Consider the following 21,030-nt stretch of genomic DNA (forward strand, 5'->3'; position numbering starts at 1 on the left):
ATAATTCATAAAACAAACTTTTCATGAGCACAGATTAAAAACCACTAACTTAAATAATTTAATGCTAAGCTAATAAAACTGAAATTTAAACTTCCTCTATTTCAAAAGCAGAATCATTTATTAACTGTGTTTTTAATATAATAAAAGGACTTCATTATTAAAGTAACCAATTCTAAGCTCCAAATGAAACTTCCAACTGCATCTGAGGAGATTCTATATGAATTTACACTTGGCCCAGTTTCTACATATGGGTTATAGAATATACACAACCTGTCCCTCTATATAATATACAGAGTACTTAGTTTAAAAAATTATTAGCTAATATTTTTCAGTTTTATCTCCCTCAGACCTTTTTCTTTTCTAACCAGCCTATATTTACCAGTATCTCAGCTAAAGTTTACTTAGTCATAATTCCTACCAAGAGTTTTAGGAAGAATAGCTTCCATGATTTTGGCTGACTCTCATTAACAAACCAGTCAATAATCATCACAAACCACATTCCAAGGGCTTACTACATCACTACAAAGAATATAAAGATGCATTAACTTAGGGAATTAGAATATATGTAGAGACAAAGATAATCAACTAGACAAAGCAGTCCTTGGTAAGTAACAAATGCACAGCACAGTACCCAAAAGCATCACAAAAGCTCTAAGAATGAAGAGATCACTTTGAGGAAGATAAGGACAATCAAGGCAGAAAGAACGGCTTAAACCAGTGCTTAGGGGAAGGCAAGCATCAAGTAAAACTTCATTTGACCCTGATACCCGCTTAAGTTACTGCTGTATTTGTACCTTCCTTTCACCGCCTACTTTCCAAATTAATACCTCACTGCCTGAATGTAAAGTCCACCTACAAACTGGGTGCCACCTCTATCATTCCAGAAATATAGCCAACCTCCCAATATAGAGTTCTCAAATTCAACGGCATTTCCTTAAGTGTTGTTCCTCTTAGTTTTATTCTGTAACTGATACACTACCTGACTTCTTCAGCTTCTTCCTTCACTTGCAGTCAATGCATCCTGGCTCTCTCTCTCTCTTTCTCCTCTGAATTCTTTACTCATTTCACTACTTGCTTCGATCCCTACTAGTAACATGCTTCAAAACTCAATTCTCAATACTCCAGACACTCTTCTCTAAGCTTTATTTCTCCTGAAATCTTGCTCTCCAGTGCCCTTTTCAACTGCCTGGACCATCTGTACCTGAATGACCAACAGGCACCTTAAACTCAACATGGGCCAAACTGAACTCAACATCCTTCCTCCCAAATCTCCCCTGCCTTTCAGATGTCCCTATCTATAGTGCCGTAATTATCTGGCATTCTGACTCAGAACCTTACAGTCTCACTACACTTTGGCAGTGCTTGCTTTGTAAGATGTTTTAAATAATTTTCTTTGTTTCTCATTGCAACCAACTAATCTTACCCTCTATGGTTAATGATTATACCAAAAGTCTCTGATTTTCTTGCTTCCAAACTCTATTCATTCTAGATAATCCTGGATGCATCATGCTAAAATAACTTCCTAAAATACTGTTTTCAATACCACATTCTCCTGTTAATGTCCATGTGTGTGTGTATAGATGTGTGCATATATATATATATGCACATCTAAAAGTCTCTTTCCCATACAAATGAATCTTTATTACTAAGACATTTTACAAATCTGGCTTATCTAAACTTAGTTCACAACAGTTCACCTAACAAACCATCTACACTCAGTCAAACTCATACAACAGTATATTCCTTGAACACACCACACTTTTCCAATTCAAAGATTTCACACAGAATTATAGCATAGATGTTAATAGGACAAAGTCTGAATTCAAACTTCAGCTCTGTCACTAACATAGGCAGCATACTTAACTCGGAATGTTTCCTAATCTACATGAAAGGAAACTCAAAACACCATTGTATTAAATGAAGTGATGCATGGGAGACTGTGACTGACAAAAAGTGTTTGATAAATTTAATCATTATTTTTATTTTCTCCTGACACATTCCCTACCTACAATGCTTCCTCACAACTTATCTTCTTAAAATCAACCCATTCTTTTAGGATTAGCTGAAGTATCATTTGGAAGTTTCATTCCCTCCATTTATGATTCCTCTATCTCAAGTTCTACAGTTCTTTTCATCTATACTTTCATGAGAATCTTACTCATAGACTATGATGTGTACTGTTTTGTAACTCACTGAGTAAAGGTCCTGTCATTGTAAATAGAATCTCAGGCTTCTTACAGGTAGGAACTGTTTGCTTATACGATTTTGTCTTCCTCCAAGTTTCAATCCATTTCACTACATTTATTCAATCTACTTACTCTAACAAACTAGATCCTGACACATATTAATGTGTAACTCTAGCCGAGGAAATACATTAAATGAGGAATTTTAGGCATGGTAATCTGGACATGACTGTAACAGCCCTTAAAACAACCCAAACAGAGAGCCAACTACTTCAGAGATAAAATAATTTCGGATCTTACACAATCTGTTTGAGTGATTTGTTTTGTTGTTGTTTAATTGCTCAGTCCTGTCAGACTCTGAGACCCCATGAACTACAGCCCGCCAGGCTCCTCTGTCCATGGAATTTCCCAGGTAAGAACACTGGAATCGGCTGCTATTTCTTTCTCCAGAGGATTGTCTTAACCCAGGGATCGAACCTACATGTCCTGTATTAGCTGGTGGATTCTTTACCACTGAGTCACTAGGGAAGTTATTTCTAAAGCAGTTAAATGCATTGACTTTTTAAAAAAGTAACCAAGAGTTTCCCTGGTGGCTCAGTGGTAAAGAATCTGCCTGCCAATGCAGGACACATGGGTTCAATCCCTGATCCAGGAAGATCCCACGTGTCATGGAGCAACTAAGCCCATGAACCACAACTACTAAGCCTGTGCTCTAGAGCCCAGGAGCCCCACCTGCCGAAGCCTGGGCACCCTAGAGCCTGTGCTCCCCAACAAGAGAGGCCACGTCAATGAGAAGTCTACACATGGCAACCAGAGAGTAGCCCCCACTCCCCACGAGAGAAAAGCACATATAGCAAAGAAGACCCAGGACAGCCATAAATAAATTAATAAAATTATAAGAAAAACATAAAAAGTAACCAAGTTATTATTACCTGCATGCAAGCATCCTGGCCCCTGATAGCAGATATGTGAGCTGCTGTCCAGCCTCGCACGGTTACTTGTGAGATATCAGCTCCATGCCAGAGAAGCCAATGAAGACACTACATTAAGAAAACAACCATGTTAACCATGTTAGCAGGTATTTGACATTTTTATATCTTTCAAGTTAGTCTATCATCATAAAATACTACAGCCTGAGAAGCATCACTAGTGAATGAGGGCGCAGGTATAAGAAAAACAAAAGCACAATCACAATGATGTGATAGCCCACATTTGGCCTTATTGTTGGGTAAACAGTACGGAGTGGTAAGAGATGAGGAAAACTGGAGACCACCTTCCTTATCCATAAGGTGAAATTCTACTTTATCCCAGCCAGTTTTTGCACTGAATGAAATGCTGGTCCAAATCTTATGTTTGACCAATACTTTACAAGCCCAACAAAACATATCTGTGGTTAAATTCATTCAACAGCTGTCAATTTACAACCTCTACCACAGATTTTGAAATGGATCCAGAAAATTCTGTATCAGAGCAAACACTGTTATTATGAGAAGGCAGTGACACCACCCAAAAGAATTAGAAATGCAAGAAGGCAAACTGATTGTCTGAGAAGGGTTTACAAACAGCTGAAAAAAGAAGAGAAAGTGACAGGCAAGGGAGAAAGGGAAAGATATACCCAACTGCATGCAGAGTTGCAGAGAATAGTAAGGAGATAAGAAGGCCTTCTTAGATGAATAATGCAAAGAAACAGAGGAAAACCAAAGAACAGGGAAGATTAGAGATCTCTTCAAGAAAATTGGAGCTATCAAGGAAACACTTCATGCAAGGATAGGCACGATAAATGACAGAAATGATAATTAAGAAGAGGTGTCAAGAATACACAGAACTACAAAAAACGCCTTAAACCCAGAAAACCACAATAGTGTAGTCACTCACCTAGAGCCAGATATCCTGGAATGTGAAGTCAAGTGGGTCTTAGGAAGCAATATTACAAACAAAGCTAGTGGAGGTGATGGAATTTCAGTTGAGCTATTTCAAATTTTAAAAGATGATGCTGTTGAAGTGCTGCACTCAATATATCAGCATATTTGGAAAACTCAGCAGTGACCATAGGATTGGAAAAGGTTAGTTGTCATTCCAATTCCAAAAAAGAGAAATGCCAAAGAACGTTCAAACTATTGTACAAAAATTGAGCTCCCTTCACGTGCTAGTAGCTTAAAATCCTTCATGACAGGCTTCAGCAGAAGGGAACCAAAAATTCCAGATGTACAAGCTGGTTTTAGAAAAGGCAGAGGAAACAAGAGATCAAACTGCCAACATCCATTGGATCATCAAAAAAGCAAGAAAGTTCCAGAAAAACATCTACTTCTGCTTTATTAACTACGCCAAATCCTTTGACTGTGTGGATCACGACAAACTGGAAAATTCTTAAAGAGATGGGAATACCAGACCACCTGACCTGCCTCCTGAGAAATCTGTATGCAGGTCAGGAAGCAACAGTCAGAAATGGACACGGAACAACAGACTGGTTCCAAATCGGGAAAGGAGTATGTCAAGGCTGTATATTGTCACCCTGCTTATTTAACTTATATGGAGAGTACATCATGAGAAATGCTGGGCTGGAGGAAGCACAAGCTGGAATCAAGACTGCCAGGAAAAATATCAATAACCTCAGATATGCAGATGACACCACCCTTATGGCAGAAAGTGAAGAAGAACTAAAGAGCCTCCTGATGAAAGTGAAAGAGGAGAGTGAAAAAGTTGGCTTAAAGCTCAACATTCAGAAAACTAGATCATGGCATCTGGTCCCATCACTTCATGGGAAATAGATGGGGAAACAGTGGAAACAGTGGCTGATTTTATTTTTCTGGGCTCCAAAATCACTGCAGATGGTGACTGCAGCCACGAAATTAAAAGACACTTGCTTTTTGGAAGAAAAGTTATGACCAACCTAGACAGCATATTAAAAAGAAGAGACATTACTCTGCCAACAAAGGCCCGTCTAGTCAAAGCTATGGTTTTTCCAGTAGTCATGTATGGATGTGAGAGTTGGACTATAAAGAAAGCTGAGTGCCGAAGAACTGATGCTTTCAAACTGTGGTGTTGGAGAAGACTCCTCAGAGTCTCTTGGACTGCAAGATCCAACCAGTCCATCCTAAAGAAAATCAGTCCTGAATATTCATTGGAAGGACAGATTCTGAAGCTGAAACTCCAATACTTTGGCCACCTGATGGAAGAACTGACTCATTTGAAAAGACCCTGATGCTGGGAAAGATCGAAGGCAGGAGAAGGGGACAACAGAGGATGAGATGGTTAGACAGCATCACCAATTCAATGGACATGAATATGAGCAAACTCTAGGAGATAGTGAAAGACAGGAAAGCCTGGCTTGCTGCAGTCCATGAGATCACAAAGGGTTGTGACATGAGTTAGTGACTAAACAACAAAAGAAAATAAGTAGCACATTAAACAAAGGGAGGAACCAAATAAATCTTAAGATTTTTTAAAATAACTTAAGTCTCAACAAATTCAGTACTAGAGGTCTGTGCCACATACGGTGTTACAGTCTATATATATTTTCAACTTTGTCATCTACCTTCAAGAAGTTTCTTTCTTGTATCATTCAGATACACTGTCACATCAGTCATTATGATATATCATTTTTTCGAAAGGGCAGTAACTTAGGTATCATCTGTCTATCATGGAGATTAATGGCTGATAAAATATGAAGGGGGTGCTCTACCTCACTAATAATCTCAGTAAGTCATTCGTTTTTACTCAACAAATATTCATGGAGATGACTGTATGCTAACACTGCATAGGTAGTGCAGAATAAAACCACTGTAAACACTGATGTACAAGGTCTCTATCCTGGGTAAATATGTACAAGTGGGACTGCTAGGACACAGATAAGTGTATGTTTCACTTTACAAGAAACTGCTAAACTGTTCTCCAAAGCGGCTGTATCAGTTTACACTTCTACCAGCAGTGTATGAGACTTCTAGTTGCTCCATATCCCTGTCCATATTTGTTATTATCATTTTTCTGGGTTATGTTTTTCTTTTTGTTTTGCCATTCTAATAGGTGTGTAGTTGCATCTAATTGTGGTTTTAATTAGCATTTTCCTACTGGCTAATGATGTTGAACACTTTTTTCATGTGCTCATTACCAGTTATATATACTCTTTGAGAAAGTGTCTATTGAAACCATTTGCCCATTTTTAATTGGGTTTTTTATTTTATTACTACTGAATTGTGAGTGTCATACATTCTGGCTACAAGTTCTTAGTCATATTTATGATTTGCAAAAATTTCCTATGTTTTCATCTAGAAGTTTTATTAAGGTTAAGTTTCACGTTTCTTTATGATCTGTTTTCAGTACATTTTCATATATAGTACCAAATATGAACTAAGGTTCACTTTCTTACATACGACTGTCCAGTTGTGCCAACACCATTTAATAAAAATACTGTTTTCCACTGGACTATATTGGCATCTCTGTCAATAATCAACTGACCAATCAGCAGGACTTCAGAAATGACTAAATGAGGAGCTTCGTAAATCTTCCCCAAGAAGCAATGACAAAGCCAGACAAAACTGTCAAAAACAACCATTTGGCAGTGGTTAGGACTCTGCACTTCCACCACAGTGGACATGGGTTTGATCCCTGGCCGGGGAACTAAGATTTTGCATGCCAAGCAGCCATGGCCAAAAAAAAGAAATTTAAAGATTCTGCAAGGCTTATAATGAAACGAGAAGCATGTATCCAGAAATATCTGCAGATTCTAAGAACAGGAGGAGCCTGTGGTAACATATTAGCCTGGGACTACAAGCATCCTTAGCCCCAGCTTCATGACACACAAGTTCTACCCAGGTGGACAGTTCCACTGCCCTGCTAAAGAGACTGAGAAGTCCATGCCCAGGCACATTTTAAAAACAAATCTACTCCTCAGTGGCAACAATCTAGGAAAGCCAACATCAGAACCAGTCATGATACTGGTTGGGGCAAACACAAAACTAAAACCCTCCTAGAAAATTAACAGAAAAATTCAAGAAATGAGACAACCTAAGTGGGCCTTGCTAAGATTCCACTTATCCTTTCTGGTCTAAAAAGCTGGGTACATGTACAACATCGTTCATACCCAGGAAAGACTGAAGAAGTCCCAAGCTGGCTAGACATTCCTGGCTAAGGCCTGAAAACACATGGGGAAGAAAAAAAAGCCAAGCTGACTTATAAACCGCTTGGACTTTGAACACATTCCCCAAGCCATCCACAGAATCATTAGCAAGATGGTCACCTTAGTGGCTCAAGGTATTTAAGCGCAGCCTCTGATTAATCACTGGCTGACCACTAAGCTATGCTGTCCCAGGGGTGACCCCTATGAAGCCAGACTTAAAAATAAAAATAAGAGGGAAATTCCCTGGTGATCCACTGGTTAGGATTCAGCTCTTTCACTGCAGGGGCACAAATTCAATCTCCAGTTGGAAAACTACTTATTAAGATCCCTCAAGCCACGCAGCCAAACTAAATGAATAAATATTTAAAAATAAAAAGAATTAAAAAAAAAATAAATGAACAGTGGACACACACTGTGAGGGAAACAAAGAGTCCACAAAATTAGTCCAAGCAAACCAACACACAAACACAGAACAAGCACCCCAGGGAAGAGGGATAGAGGAAGTAGGATCTGAATCCAGAGGTGCTACAATACACAATCTTAAACATCCAGAATGTGCAGTGAGGAAAAGGCAATCTCTTCAACAAGGGATGTTGAAAGTATGACAGCCTCATTAAATCAATGAAGTCAGAACACACTCTCACACCATACGCAAAAATAAACTCAAAACGACTTAAAGACTTAAAAAAATAAGATATGACACCATAAAACTGCTAGAAGAGAACACAGGTAAAACATTCTATGACATCAGTCGTACCAACGTTTTCTTATCATAGGTCAGTCTCCCAAGGGAATAGAAATAAGAGCAAAAATAAACAAATGGGACCTAATTAAAAAACAAAAATGTGTAATATACACACAGGAAAATGAGGTCAATAGAAACTATCTCTGAGAGGATACAGATGCTCAACTTAGACTTCAAACCTATAATAAACAGCTTCAGAGAATGAAAAGAAATTATTTTTTAAAGAATTTAGGTTTAATGAATTAAAAGCATGATGACAACAATGATTCATCAAATAGAAAAAGAGAATTTTTTATGAAAAAAGAAAATTCTGAAGGTGCAAAATATATCTGAAATAAAAGTTTACTTTATGGCAGAAAGTGAAGAAGAACTAAAGAGTCTCTTGATGAAAGTGAAAGAGGAGAGTGAAAAAACTTGTTTAAAACTAAGATCATGGCATCCGGTCCCAACACTTCATGGCAAGTAGATGGAGAAACAGTGGAAACAGTGATAGGCTTTATTTTCTTGGGCTCCAAAATCACTGCAGATGGTGACTGCAGCCATGAAATTAAAAGACACTTGGCTCCTTGGAAGAAAACCTATGACCAACCTAGACAGTGTATTAAAAAGCAGAGACATTACTTTGCCAACAAAGGTCCATGTAGTCAAGGCCATGGTTTTTCCAGTAGTCATGTATGGATGTGAGAGTTGGACCTTTTAAAGAAAGCTGAGGGCCGAAGAACTGATGAGTTCAAACTGTGGTGTTGGAGAAGACTCTTGAGAGTTCCTTGGGTCCCAAGGAGATCCAGCCAGTCCATCCTAAAGGAAATCAGTCCTGAATATTCATTGGAAGGACTGATGCTGCAGCTGAAACTCCAATACTTGGGCCACCTGATGTGAAGAGCTGATTCATTTCAAAAGACCCTGATGCTGGGAAAGACTGAAGGCGGGAGCAGAAGAGGACGACAGGGATGAGCTGGTTGTATGGCATCACTGACTCAATGGACATGAGTTTGAGTGAGCTCCAGGAGTTGGTGATGGACAGGGAAGCCTGGCGGGCTGCAGTCCATGGGGTCACACAGAGTCAGACACGACTGAGCGGCTGAACTGAACTACAGGGGCTCAAAAGCTGCTTTCATCTGATAGAAGAAAAAAAAATGAAGTCTAATAAAGCACAGTTTTCACCAGTCATTAATTTAGCTGTCATTTTATACTACCAATGTTAAGTCCCACAAGTCTTAAGAAATCTCAAAAAGGATAACAAAATGTAAAGGTATTAGTGCAACACTAAAGTAGAGAAGTAGTGTAAAGTAATTAGCCTCCAACTAATAAAAATAAATGGGAAAAAAAAATAAAGTAGAGAAGTAGGAGATGATCTTAAATGGCAACAGAGAAATGCACCAAAACTTCTTTATTTAGATTCAATTTGATTAAAATTCAACAAACATTTCTTGAACAACTGCTATACACTGTGCTAGATACTAAAAATATAAATTTAATTCAACAAACGCAGCAATATGACAAACATTTATTGGAAATCCACAATGTGACTCCAATATGCCAGACACTATACTAGATGCTGAGGAAAAAAGATAAATAAAACTCAAATGAAAAAAAGGTACCTTCAAAGAGCTCAAAATCTAACAGAGAATACAATTCAACGTGATAAATAGAATTTTTCAAATGTGTATAAAATTGAGGGAAAAGTTGCTAGTTGGATGATACTGAGGGGGTAAACACAGAAGGCTCTGCCAAGTAGATGCTACTTGAGCTGGATTTCAACTGGGAAGAGGTGAGACCAGGCAAATGAAATAGCCCGTACACGGGCTACAATAATAGGAAACAGTAGACTAGGTTGGGAAATGACAGTCACTGCACTGGAGCATGAAACAAGTCTGACAGGAGTTGAGGTTGGAGAGGTAGTCTACCGTACTAAACAGCTCAAACTTTATCCTAGAGAGTATAGAGTCACTACACAGACTTAAGGAAGGTTTTCTGGAGAAGGAAATGGCAACCCACTCCAGTATTCTTGTCTGGAGAATTCCATGGACAGAAGAGCCTGGTAGGCTACAGTCCACGGGGTCAAAAAGAGTCAGACATGACTGAGTGACTACCACTTCCACACTCACTTTCTTTAAGGAAGGGTTACTGCTTTTGTTTCAGAACAGTAATCTTGTGTGTCAGTTTTAACTAGAGGTAGATGATCCAAGAAAGAAGGAAATCAAGTAGCTCTAAGGCTGTGAAGGTGGAGAGGACAATTCTGAGAGTCAGAGATGGAAGACAATCAACAAACTTCATGATCACTTCTCACTACATTAATATGCACCATGAAGCACTTCATCCAGACAAATGCTGATACTGCAGTTTGCTTCTGGAAAACCCTGAGACAACTCAATAATGATGCAAAGGACAATAGCCTGGAAAGCTAAGGAAGGGAGTGAAAAGAATAACGGTTTAGTTTTAGACCAACTGAATATGAGATGCCAGTCAGGTATGCATGAGCTGATGATAAGCACTGTATGCAGAAACCAGAATTCAAATTCTGGAGAGAAAACAATTCTGTGAATTGTTATACAGGAGCGATTAAGACAAGGAAGTCTAAAAATGGCCTGGAGACAGAGTGTAACATAGGAGAAGTCCATTGGCAGGACATAAAGAAAACCACTAATTTGGCAAACTAAAATCAGTACTTCCTCTCCTCTTCAAAATCATTTTTTAAAAAAAGGCAGGAAAATCCCATTGTTGATGAAGCTAAGAGACATCTGAAACCACAAAAACAGACAGGAAAGCTGCCAAAGTGTAGATCAATCAGGGATGTGGGAGCAAACAGCAGAGAAAATCCCCACTCAGGGCTGCAGGCACAGAAACACCCATCAGGCACATTCCTCCCAGGTGAGAGGGAGCCACTAAAAGGGCAAAGGAGACATCTCCCCAGTTCAAGTGGGGCACACAAACTGGTGGAGAGAGATTCTTTGGACCAGATTTGGTTCCAAGAAGCAGAAAAGCCCAAACAAACAGGAAATCACACAGAGACTCCATATTCATAGAAAGCAGACTCTGTGGCAGGGGAAAAAAGAGAAATGCATAGTGCAGCCTACAGGAAATAGGGAAATGTAATAGCTAAAATAAGCTCCCCACACATAATCATGAGAATCATGAGAAAAATTCCAGTTGGCTTTGAACACAGCCCAAAAATAAAAAGTTGTGCATAATATACTTATCTATGAAATAGAATCCACCTGCAATGTGGGAGATCTGGGTTCAGTTCCGGGGTTGGGGACATCCCCTGGAGGAGGGCATGGCAACCCACTCCAGTACTCTTGCCTAGAGAATCCCATGGACAGAGAAGCCCAGTGGGCTACAGTCCACAGGGTCACAAAGAGTCAGACGCAACTGAGCGACTAAGCACACAGCACGTGAAACAGACACAGACGCACAGACACAGAGAACAGACTTACCGCTGCCAAGAGGGGCGGGGTGGGGGGAAGGACTGGGAGCTGGGGACTAATTCTGCAGACTATCACACTTAGAACGGATAAACAACAAGGTCCTACTGTATAGCACGGGGGACCTGTGCAATATCCTGTGATAAACCATAACGGAAAAGAATGTATATAGACATGCGTAACTGAATCACTGTTGTACAGCAGAAGTGAATACATTGCAAATCACCTAAACTTCGATAAAATAAATCAATAAAAAAAGGAATTTATGCATTAAAATATTCACTAAGCATGGCTTGTACTACTGAAAACCTAGAACCAATGAAATATCCATCAATCAAAAAATGAATAAATTCCGATATTTACCTAAGAATAGATACTACAACATGGCTGAAAGAAATGAACTAGAAAAAGGAAAAAAAAAAAAACAAATGAACTAGAGTACATATAGGGAGAAGGACATGGCAACCCACTCCAGTATTCTTGCCTGGAGAATCCCAGGGACAGGGGAGCCTGGTGGGCTGCCGTCTATGGGGTCACACAGAGTCGGACACGACTGAAGCAATTTAGCAGCAGCAGCAGAGTACATATATGTAACCAAATCGTTAAGTCAAAAATACATTGTTGAACAAAAAAAAAAAGCAAGCTGCAGAATGGTCCAAATAATATGACGTCATTTAAATATAAAACTTCATTTAAAACCATGATCTAATCATATGTAATAACAGCATAAGACATAGATGGTAATAATAAACACCAAATTCAGAGCAACAGTTATCTCTGGAATTGGAAGAAGAGAAACGACACTTGGGAGGGGCACTCAGGGACTTCCAATGCATCTGTGATATTCCATTTCTTTTCCAAAAATCTGAAGCAATTACAGCAAAAATATCAAGATTTGATGGAGCTACGTATGCATTATGTTATCCTCTGCAAGCCACCCTCTATGCTGCTTTTGGAATCCAGCCACCACACTGAAAGGAATCACAACCTAGTCCACATGTGGCGACCTCACAAAAAGGCCTGGGTGGAGAGGAATCCAGATGGCCAGGCCCCACAGCCAGCCTCTACTACCAGATGTCTGTGTGATCAAGCCTTCGGAAGATTCCAGCCCTAGCTTTTAAATCCTCTCGCTGGAGCCCCCAACATCACAGAGCAGAGAAAAGGTGTCCCTAACATCCAAATTCCTGCTTCACTCCTAAGCATAAATAAATGCTTATTTTACACCACTAAGTTTTAGGATACAATTTATTACAAAGCTAAAAAGAGCACCCAAATGTTACAGTGAATTGAAAAGAAAAATATTTGTATACATATGTGTAACTGAATCACTCTAAGCAGCAGAAATTAACACTGTAAATCAACTATGCTTCAATAAAATTTAAAAAAAGAAAAACATTTGTGGTGCCCAGCATAAGGCCTCAGTCCTGTATGCTAAATTTACAAAGCCGCCAACAGCTCCAAACTTACCCAGTTTAATAATTTATAGTTTCTTACCTCCAAACTGCCAGAGTGTGCTGCCCAATGTAAAGGGGTAAATTTATGGAGAATATCAACTTCGTTAATGCTGGCACCACGTTGTACGATTTCTGAAAGCTGCTTTACATCTCCGGCACGTACTGCATCGTGTATGCTACCAAAATGCACTTTCTTCCTGGCACCTATTGAAAAGCCAAATTGCTTAAAATATGCTGCAAACCTAAAAAAAGACTAAAGCATTGACATATATAATCTATCATGCGTAGAGTAGGTAACTAGTGGAAAGCTGCTATATAACACAGGGAACCCAGCTTGGCGTTTTGTGCCGTCCTGGAGCGGGGAGGGAGGTTTAAGAGGTAGGGGTATATACATAAATAGAAGTCTGACTTATTCACATCGCTGTACAGCAGAAACCATCACAACATTGTAAAGCAATTATCCTCCAATTAAAAAATAAATTTAAGATAAAAAAAGACTAAAGCAACAATTGAACCGAAAGTCCAAAGTCACTTTGGCTTTCCAAATAATTTACTACACAGATACTCATGAATAACATCTTAATCAGACTTCACTTTCGGCTCTAATATGTAAACAGCACAGAAGTCATCACCTACATTCATACAGGAAAAAAGCTGAACAAACTGAAAATCAACAACTTTTCTTAGACTTATCAGAAGTCAGGGCAAACAGCCACCCTAAATTTGGAGAGAAAGGTCAAGAAAACTGAAAATCAACAACTTTTCTTAAGACTTATCAGAAGTCAGGGCAAACAGCCACCCTAAATTTGGAGAGAAAGGTCAAGAAAAACGTGGTCAAGTTCAGCTCACCTGGAGCAGAAGCCACTGGAACCACAAACTTCCTGAAGCACTCGAGTGGTAATTTTGACAAACTGTTGGGGGCTGGGTATGTACTAGCCTAAGAGTGAGAAACTCCTCAGGGCCATAGTCTTACGAGGCCCCCTCATTTTCAAAGATTTTACCTTCAAAACTCCACCAGGTTATTACTGTGAAAAACAAACAAACAAACAAAAAACTCGCTTCATGTCTCTGGTAGAGACAGGAGAGAGGTGACCATCTGGAAACCTGCCCAGCTATTCTCTGTAACAAAGGCCTACTCTCCAGTGGAAAAGACTTAACCAGAACTTCATCTCACAGGGGCAGATACATCTTATCAATGTTTTTCATATCTTTCTCATATACCCTACACTAAGAAAGGGATGGCAAGTCACAACTTTTACTTCATACACGAAGTGACATATTTTATAATTTTATGTTCCAAACATCAAGACTGCATTGTCAGCCCTACTGTTCGATGAAATATCTTAACGTGCATTGTGAACCAGAAGCACCAAAAGTATCTAAGCATGAACAGACAGTAGTTGGAGAAGGAAGTAAATAGTTCAAATCAGTTGACAGCTGAAATCATTTCTTATACCAACTGTTAGCAAAATGCTATGCATTTTACTCAAAAATCCTTTCTGAGCATCTACCATATGCCAGGCACTATGATAATACAATGAACAGACATGGATTTTAGACATTTTCTTTCCACAGACACTTTTAAAACTATTGGGATAAATTGGACACAATAAAAAACCTGACAGTAACATCCTAAGAGTACAGGTGAAATAAAGGAGGAAGAGGAGGAAACAGTGGAGCAAGTCTCTGAAGAACAACTGAGATATATGTATCCGGGCAAGGGAATAAGGAGGCACCCCACAAAAAACCAAATTACTTGGTAAATATTTAATGATGTTAATCCCCCTAGGTCAGACCTTCATTATTCTCCTTTATTTATTTTTTTTAAACTTTGGCATAAGGGTTTGTATTTTGCCGGAAGCCAGCACACGAGATCCCACCCATGACAAGGTCATGGGGAGAAAACCTGACAGGCAAGGCGGATCAGGTTTTCAGGGATTCCGAAAAGCTGCCCCAAAGCTGCCCCCGGCACTCACCTTAAAGATGGTATCTGTTCTTCTGATGCTTGCTTCAATAGACTACTCCCTAATTTCTGTGACAAAGGCAGAAGGCCTTCCCTGATCTCTTTCCTAATAAGAATCAATTTAGAACTTTAATCAATAAGTTTCCCAGGTGGTGGTATTTTATGAGATTATCCAGGGTGAAAGGAGTGTTTTAATTCAAACTCCTTTGCTGGTATTTTAGTTTATTTGGCAAATGCGTTTATGCCCTTGGTACTAATATGCATGATTGCTTATAATACCCTAATCATAAAGCAGCATAAAGAACCTAATCACATAAAGGCCCTAATAGACACAGAGCCCTTCGGGGGTGAGGAAGCCCTATTAGAGAACATAAAAATATTATTCTAAAAGTGGTTATAGTTAAAGATTTAGAAAAATAAGAGTGTAAACCTGTCAATTTTAACCAGGAATGCTAAACAGGGGCTGCCTCACTGGAGCTGCAGAGTCTTTGTGTGGTAAACCTTTTAGATAAATTTAACTGATAACTTCTGCAAAAGGACTGACCTTTGTGTTCATTAAAGAATAGATTACGGAAAACAGCTTTGCATTCACCTAGGTCATAAAATGTCAATAGGCCCCAAGGCCAGAAGATAATGTACAAGACCCTCATAAACAAAGAAGTATGCAGAAAATACCCTGGTTTCATGAAGAACAAGCTGATGTAATGTTAAACTATCTTCCCCTTAGAAATGTACTAATTTAGGGTATAAAAGCCACGGTAAAAAATAAAGCATTGCCAGACTCTGCCAGACCCCGCAAACACCCCCGTCTGGTCATTCTCTCTCTCTCTCTCTCTCTCTCTCTCTCCCTCCCTCCCTCCCTCCCTCACAGACTTGGCCCTATCAAGGCTGGTCTCACGTGTCTTCTATCTCTCGCCGATGCCGTTCATCCTGAGGGTACCCCCTGGATCCTGCCAAGGCTGAACCCCGGCAGTATTTGGTTCTCCAGATGAGCAGTGGGGCCTTAGTTCCCTGACCAGGGACTGAATTCACACCCCCTGGAGTGAAAGTGCACAGTCTTAACCACCGGATCACCAGCGAAATCTCCATTATTCTCCTTTAAACAAGTACTGCAAGATCTACAAATGACATTCTACCCATTTTAATCCATTTTATACAGGAACACTCTAATCCAAGGACGCATGGAGCTATCTTATCACTTCATGCCTCCACACTCCAAACTGCTTCTGGTTATCCAAGGCTCATCTAGAGACTCTCAGTATGACTGAGGGTCTATGCCCTCCCATAACTTACTGAGTGCTAAAATGCTTCAGTCGTGTCTGACTTTGTGACTCTGTGGCTGTAGCCCTCCAGGCTCCTCTGTCCATGGGATTATCCAGGCAAGAATACTGGAAAAGGTTTTCATGCCCTCCTGCAGGGGATCTTCCCGTGTCTCAGGGATCCAACCCGTGTCTCATTATGTCTCCTGCATTGGCAGGTAGGTTCTTTACCACTAGCATCACCTGGGAAGCCCTCCCATAACTTGCCTCCATCTAATTTCACAACCTTTTTTCTCACCACATGCCATTCCAGTTTATTCATTCATCCACTCATCCATCCACTCAACATTAATCTGGTATTTATCATAAGTATAAAAAGATTAAAAAGACATGGTCTCTATCCTCAAGGAACTCACAGAGATCTACAAATGCAAATTACAAAACAATGTAGTAAGAGCAACAACAGAAATATTCCTAAGAACTTACGGAAGCAAAAGACTTCTAACTCAGCTAGGGTAGGAGGGAAGGAGAGCAGAAAAGGGTTCCTAGAAGAGGTAACACGTGAGATGAATCTTCAAGGGTTAGCAGGACTTTGCCAGGTGAAATGCATGCAGGGAAAGGCATCCTGGACAGTTCAAGAAACTATAAAAATACCCACCCTACTGTGGAAGCATAAGGTTGAAAGGAAAAGAGGCTAGAATTAGACAAGAGGCAGGCTGTGCTGGAACTTGTTGGACTTGAACAGATAGTGGGGAATCATTAAAGGATTTTAAATAGAGGAATAAGAATAATCAGATGTGTAACGCTGGCTGCAGTGGGGGAATTAATGGACTGGGGAGCAAAAGGGCAAGAGTAGAGACCCAAGGAGACCATGTGGGACGATATCTACAGGAGTCTCCACCAGAGAGGTTGAGACCCTCAACTAAGAGAATGGCAGTAGGAACAGAAAAGGAAACAGATTGAACATATATTACGCAAACAGGATGAAATGAACTTGAGGGGATTTGGTGCGTGAAATAAGGGAAAAGTAACAGTACAACTCCAAGGTGTGTGACTAAGTTACACAAGTGGTATAGTGCCTCTATACACTAATAGAGACAAACAACGCTAAAGGACAGAGAGGACATAATGATATAAAATTATATTTTGAAAGTGTTGATCTTGAGGCGCCCAAGGAAGAGTTCCACATGGGAGCTGTACATGGAAGTCTGCAGCTCCAAGGCGAGGTCTTGAGCTGAGCTCTCAGGGTTAACTGTGTGTCAGTAGTAGGCAGCTTTCTCTGATCCCCAACCTCACCCCACACTGGAGCCAGGGGCCCTCTACTCTTCCTTATAACATTCATCACACTAGTAATTACTTGCTCAGTATTTATCTTCCCCAGTAGGAGGAAGGAATGTGTTTGTCTTCCTTGCTCACATATCCTTAAGAAAAAGCACACAGTAGACACTCAATAAATATTTACTGGATGACTGAATGAATAACAGATTCAGAGGTCCTCAGTAGGGTTGAAGTCATAGTACATAACAAGGAAAAAAGCATCAGTGATGGCACTATCCAAGAAAAAATAAAAAGCAACATTTAAGGAGAGGATAGAAGAAAAGTCAGGATGGAAGGATGGATGGGTGGATAGCTAGCTAGCTAGACAGACAGGGAGAGTCGGGAAAGGGGAAGGAAGAAAATTAGGTGAGTCTAATATCTCCAGGGCTTCCATGGTGGCTCAGAGATAAAGAACCCGCCTGGCCAATGCAGGAGACGCGAGTTCAATAACCCGCTTCGGGAAGATCCCCTGGAGAAGGAAATGGCTACCAACTCCAGAGTTCCTACCTGGGAAGCGCCATGGGCAGAGGAGCCTGGCAGGCTACAGTCCATGGGGTCGCAAAGGGTCTGACATGACTTAGCGACTAAACAACAAACAGATACTATTTACAGAGTCAAATGCCGCAGAGACGCCAAGAACTTAAAAGGGTCCATAAATTTTAACAAGAGTTGCTATCACCTAGGAACGAAGTCTCAGGAGTGGGCGCAGATAGGCGCCAAAAAAAAAAAAAGAGTAAGGAAAGCTGAAATGAGGAAGGATGGGGGCCAGATGACCAGATGAGCTTTGGGACCCACTGTAAATAGGTCAATTAAGGGAAAAGAGATGAGTGACAGGTGAGAAAGGGAAATGCCAAGAAAGGGCTGGAGTGAGAAAAGTGGAGTGTGGCAGAGAGACAAGGGCCAGCGAAGCGATCCGACTCACACGGGGTCGCAGTCTCCGTGGAGGAGGTGGACGGGCCTGAATCGGACACCCCGGGCATGGTGCGGCGACTCGAACTCCGGGGGGGCGTCGAGTCCAGGCCCCCGCTACTGCGGCGGTCTTCGCTCGCTGTCACCCACGAGCCACTGCAGCAGCGGCTCTCTACCTCGTCGTCACTAGGCCCGGGGCCGCCGTCCTCCGTCGTCCTCCCCCAGGAGGCCCGGCAGCGGGAACCTTCGTCCTCACTTTCCCTCTCCCAGAAGCGGCGGTGGCTGGCGTCTTCGCTGACGCTCACCACGGAGGAGTCGCTGGCCAAGTAGCCGCGGTCTTCACTCACCCCCTCCCAGGAACTGCTGAGACTGCGGCCGCCATCCACACTCGCGCCCTCCCAAGAGCCACTGAGGCGGCGGCGAAGGTCGTCACTGCCCCTCTCGCCCGAGTCGGTGGCTCGGAGGCCCCGGACCTCCCGGACTTCCTCCCAAGTCCCGCTGAGGCAGAGGCCGCGGTCGTCTCTGATGGATCCCGAGGAGTCACTAGTCGGCTGGCTTCCGACTTCACTGAAGCTCGCGTCGTTGCTGAGGCCTCCCCTCAGTCTCTCCCAAGAGTTGCCGAGACGGTGGCTGCCGTCTCCCCTGACTCTTCCCTCAGAAACGCTGCGGCCGTGATCCAGGTCTTCGCTGACCCTTCTCGAGTCATCGCGGGAGAAGCCGACGTCTTCACTTCCTCTTCCCGTCGGTACCCGGCAGCGGCGGTCGCTCTCCTCGCGGATTCTTTCTCTGTCTTCGCTAAGACGAGAGCCCTGGCCCTCGCTCACTCTTTCCCTGGACGGATCACCGCGACGGCCGTTCCGGCCGTTTATCCTCCACACGCGCTGGCTGGTGCGGCGGCCGCCGTCTTCGGTTGCTACTCCGCGCGACTCGCTGTGGCGGCGGCCGCCGTCGGCGAGCACCCGCTCCACCGAGTCGCTTTCCAGCGTCCCGACACCTGCTACCAGGTTGGAGCTGGGGTTGGGGGGGAGCGGAACCGGCGCCCTGGAAACGGGTAAACTTCCGGCGTGATGCGGTCATTTCCGGCTCCTCGCTGCTTGCGTCACTTCCGGCTTCCTCGCCCTTTCTTTTTTTTTTTTAAGTACTCTTTATTTTTTTCCTAGGCGTCCCCTCTAGACATGGTGGTGTGGAACGGGTTTCAGTGAAATGGCGCTGGGCCTCATGTCCAGCCTGTCTCGGCCCCGTCTCTATAACGGTCTGGTATCGGTTGCGCCCGCCAGGGCTCGGCGACGCAGGTGGGGAGGCTCCGGGACTGCAGTCGGCGTCCGTGACCCGAGTGTGTGCCGCGAACCGGGCGGGGCCTTGCATCCTCTGGAAACCTAGTGTCCTTTTTCGGTGCCGGTTGGAGCGTTGGAGAAAATATATTCTTACCCTGTCATAAGTACGGACAAAAGGCCAAATGGAGAAGTTAAGCGGCTGCAGCGCTGTCGTATTACTGTGTGCCCACTGCCAGCCTCTTTGATAATCGCTTGGTACTATTTCTCACACTAATTTTGTAAGGTAGGTGTTATCCCCGTTTTACAGATGAGGAGATTCGAGGTATAAGTAATTTGTTAAGGCCATACAGCAGGTAAGTTGCAAAGCCAGAGTGAAAAGAGAGGTGGTTAGTCAAAAGACTGCACCAGATCTCCTGATTTCTCAGATTTCGTTTCACTGTAAAATGGTTTCTTTGAACAGTTTGGCCCAGATCTTTCTCTGCAGTCCCGTTGCTTAACGTGTGTTCTTCCATTCGTGTTTATGGCAAACATGGGTCAGGTGTTGTGCTACCATCTGAAAATACAGAAATTAGAATTCTCTGCCCTCCAAGGGCATCACACACTTTGATTCTCCTCTTACCGTGGTTTGTTTTTTTTTTTCTTTCCCCATCCTTAACTGCCTTGCCACAGGTTTTGTTTTGTGAACACAATTGGGAGATTCCCCTGACCCTGCCTTTTCTCTCTTGAAATATAGTAAATACCTTTCTTTACTTTTCATCGCCTCTTGTGATAATAATAACCTTCATTCATTGAGTTTATATGATGTGTTGTTTAACCTTTAATATACCCTACCAGGTTGGGTATTCCTGTTCCTTTCTACAGAGAGAGAACTTTAACGCCATAGTTAATTTTTGAGGGTACACAGGCTCAGACAGTAAAGAATCCGCCTGCAGTGCGGGAGACCTGGGTTTGATCCCTTGGTTGGGAAGATCCCCTGGAGGAGGGCATGGCAACCCACCCCAGTATGCTTGCCTGGAGAATCCCATGCACAGAGGAGCCTGGCGGGCTACAGTCCACGGGCCGCCAAAAGTCGGACCGACCGAGCCCCTGAGCACAGCGCAGCACACACAGCTAGTAAGTAGTGAGTCCCCGCATGTGGTGTCCAACCTAAGTCTTGATTTTGCTGTGCATACGCCTCAAAGTCTGTGAATTCCCACAGCCTTTATTAGACCAAGTATCCCATTATTTAACAGTTGGTGCTCACTCCTACCCTCTAGGGACTCTGACCTGTAAGGTAAGAACTATATTGTTAGTTCATCATGGCATTCCTAACATCTCGAATACCTAGTTCAAGGGACATGCTTTTTAACTGTTGTTTGGGTGAATGAGTGGGTTGATATTTGGTT

At 42.1% G+C, this 21,030-nt stretch overlaps 1 protein-coding gene across 6 annotated transcripts in view; it reads right to left on the reverse strand.

Moving 5' to 3' along the window:
* ANKRD42 (ankyrin repeat domain 42) overlaps positions 1-18,514 on the reverse strand; it is a 63,070-nt gene extending 44,556 nt beyond the window's left edge. For all 6 annotated transcript variants that reach the window (XM_043451027.1, XM_043451026.1, XM_043451025.1 and 3 more), the window contains exons 1-3: positions 18,385-18,514; positions 12,964-13,127; positions 3,116-3,223 (exon numbers count right to left, since the gene is read on the reverse strand). In XM_043451027.1, coding sequence (XP_043306962.1) covers positions 3,116-3,223; positions 12,964-13,127; positions 18,385-18,442 — 330 coding nt within the window. In that variant the 5' untranslated portion in view covers positions 18,443-18,514. The remainder of the gene's footprint in view (positions 1-3,115; positions 3,224-12,963; positions 13,128-18,384) is intronic.
* Positions 18,515-21,030: the final 2,516 nt, after the last annotated feature.

This window comes from Cervus canadensis, chromosome 29, assembly GCF_019320065.1.
Source record: "Cervus canadensis isolate Bull #8, Minnesota chromosome 29, ASM1932006v1, whole genome shotgun sequence".
NCBI classification, from domain to species: Eukaryota; Metazoa; Chordata; class Mammalia; order Artiodactyla; family Cervidae; genus Cervus; species Cervus canadensis.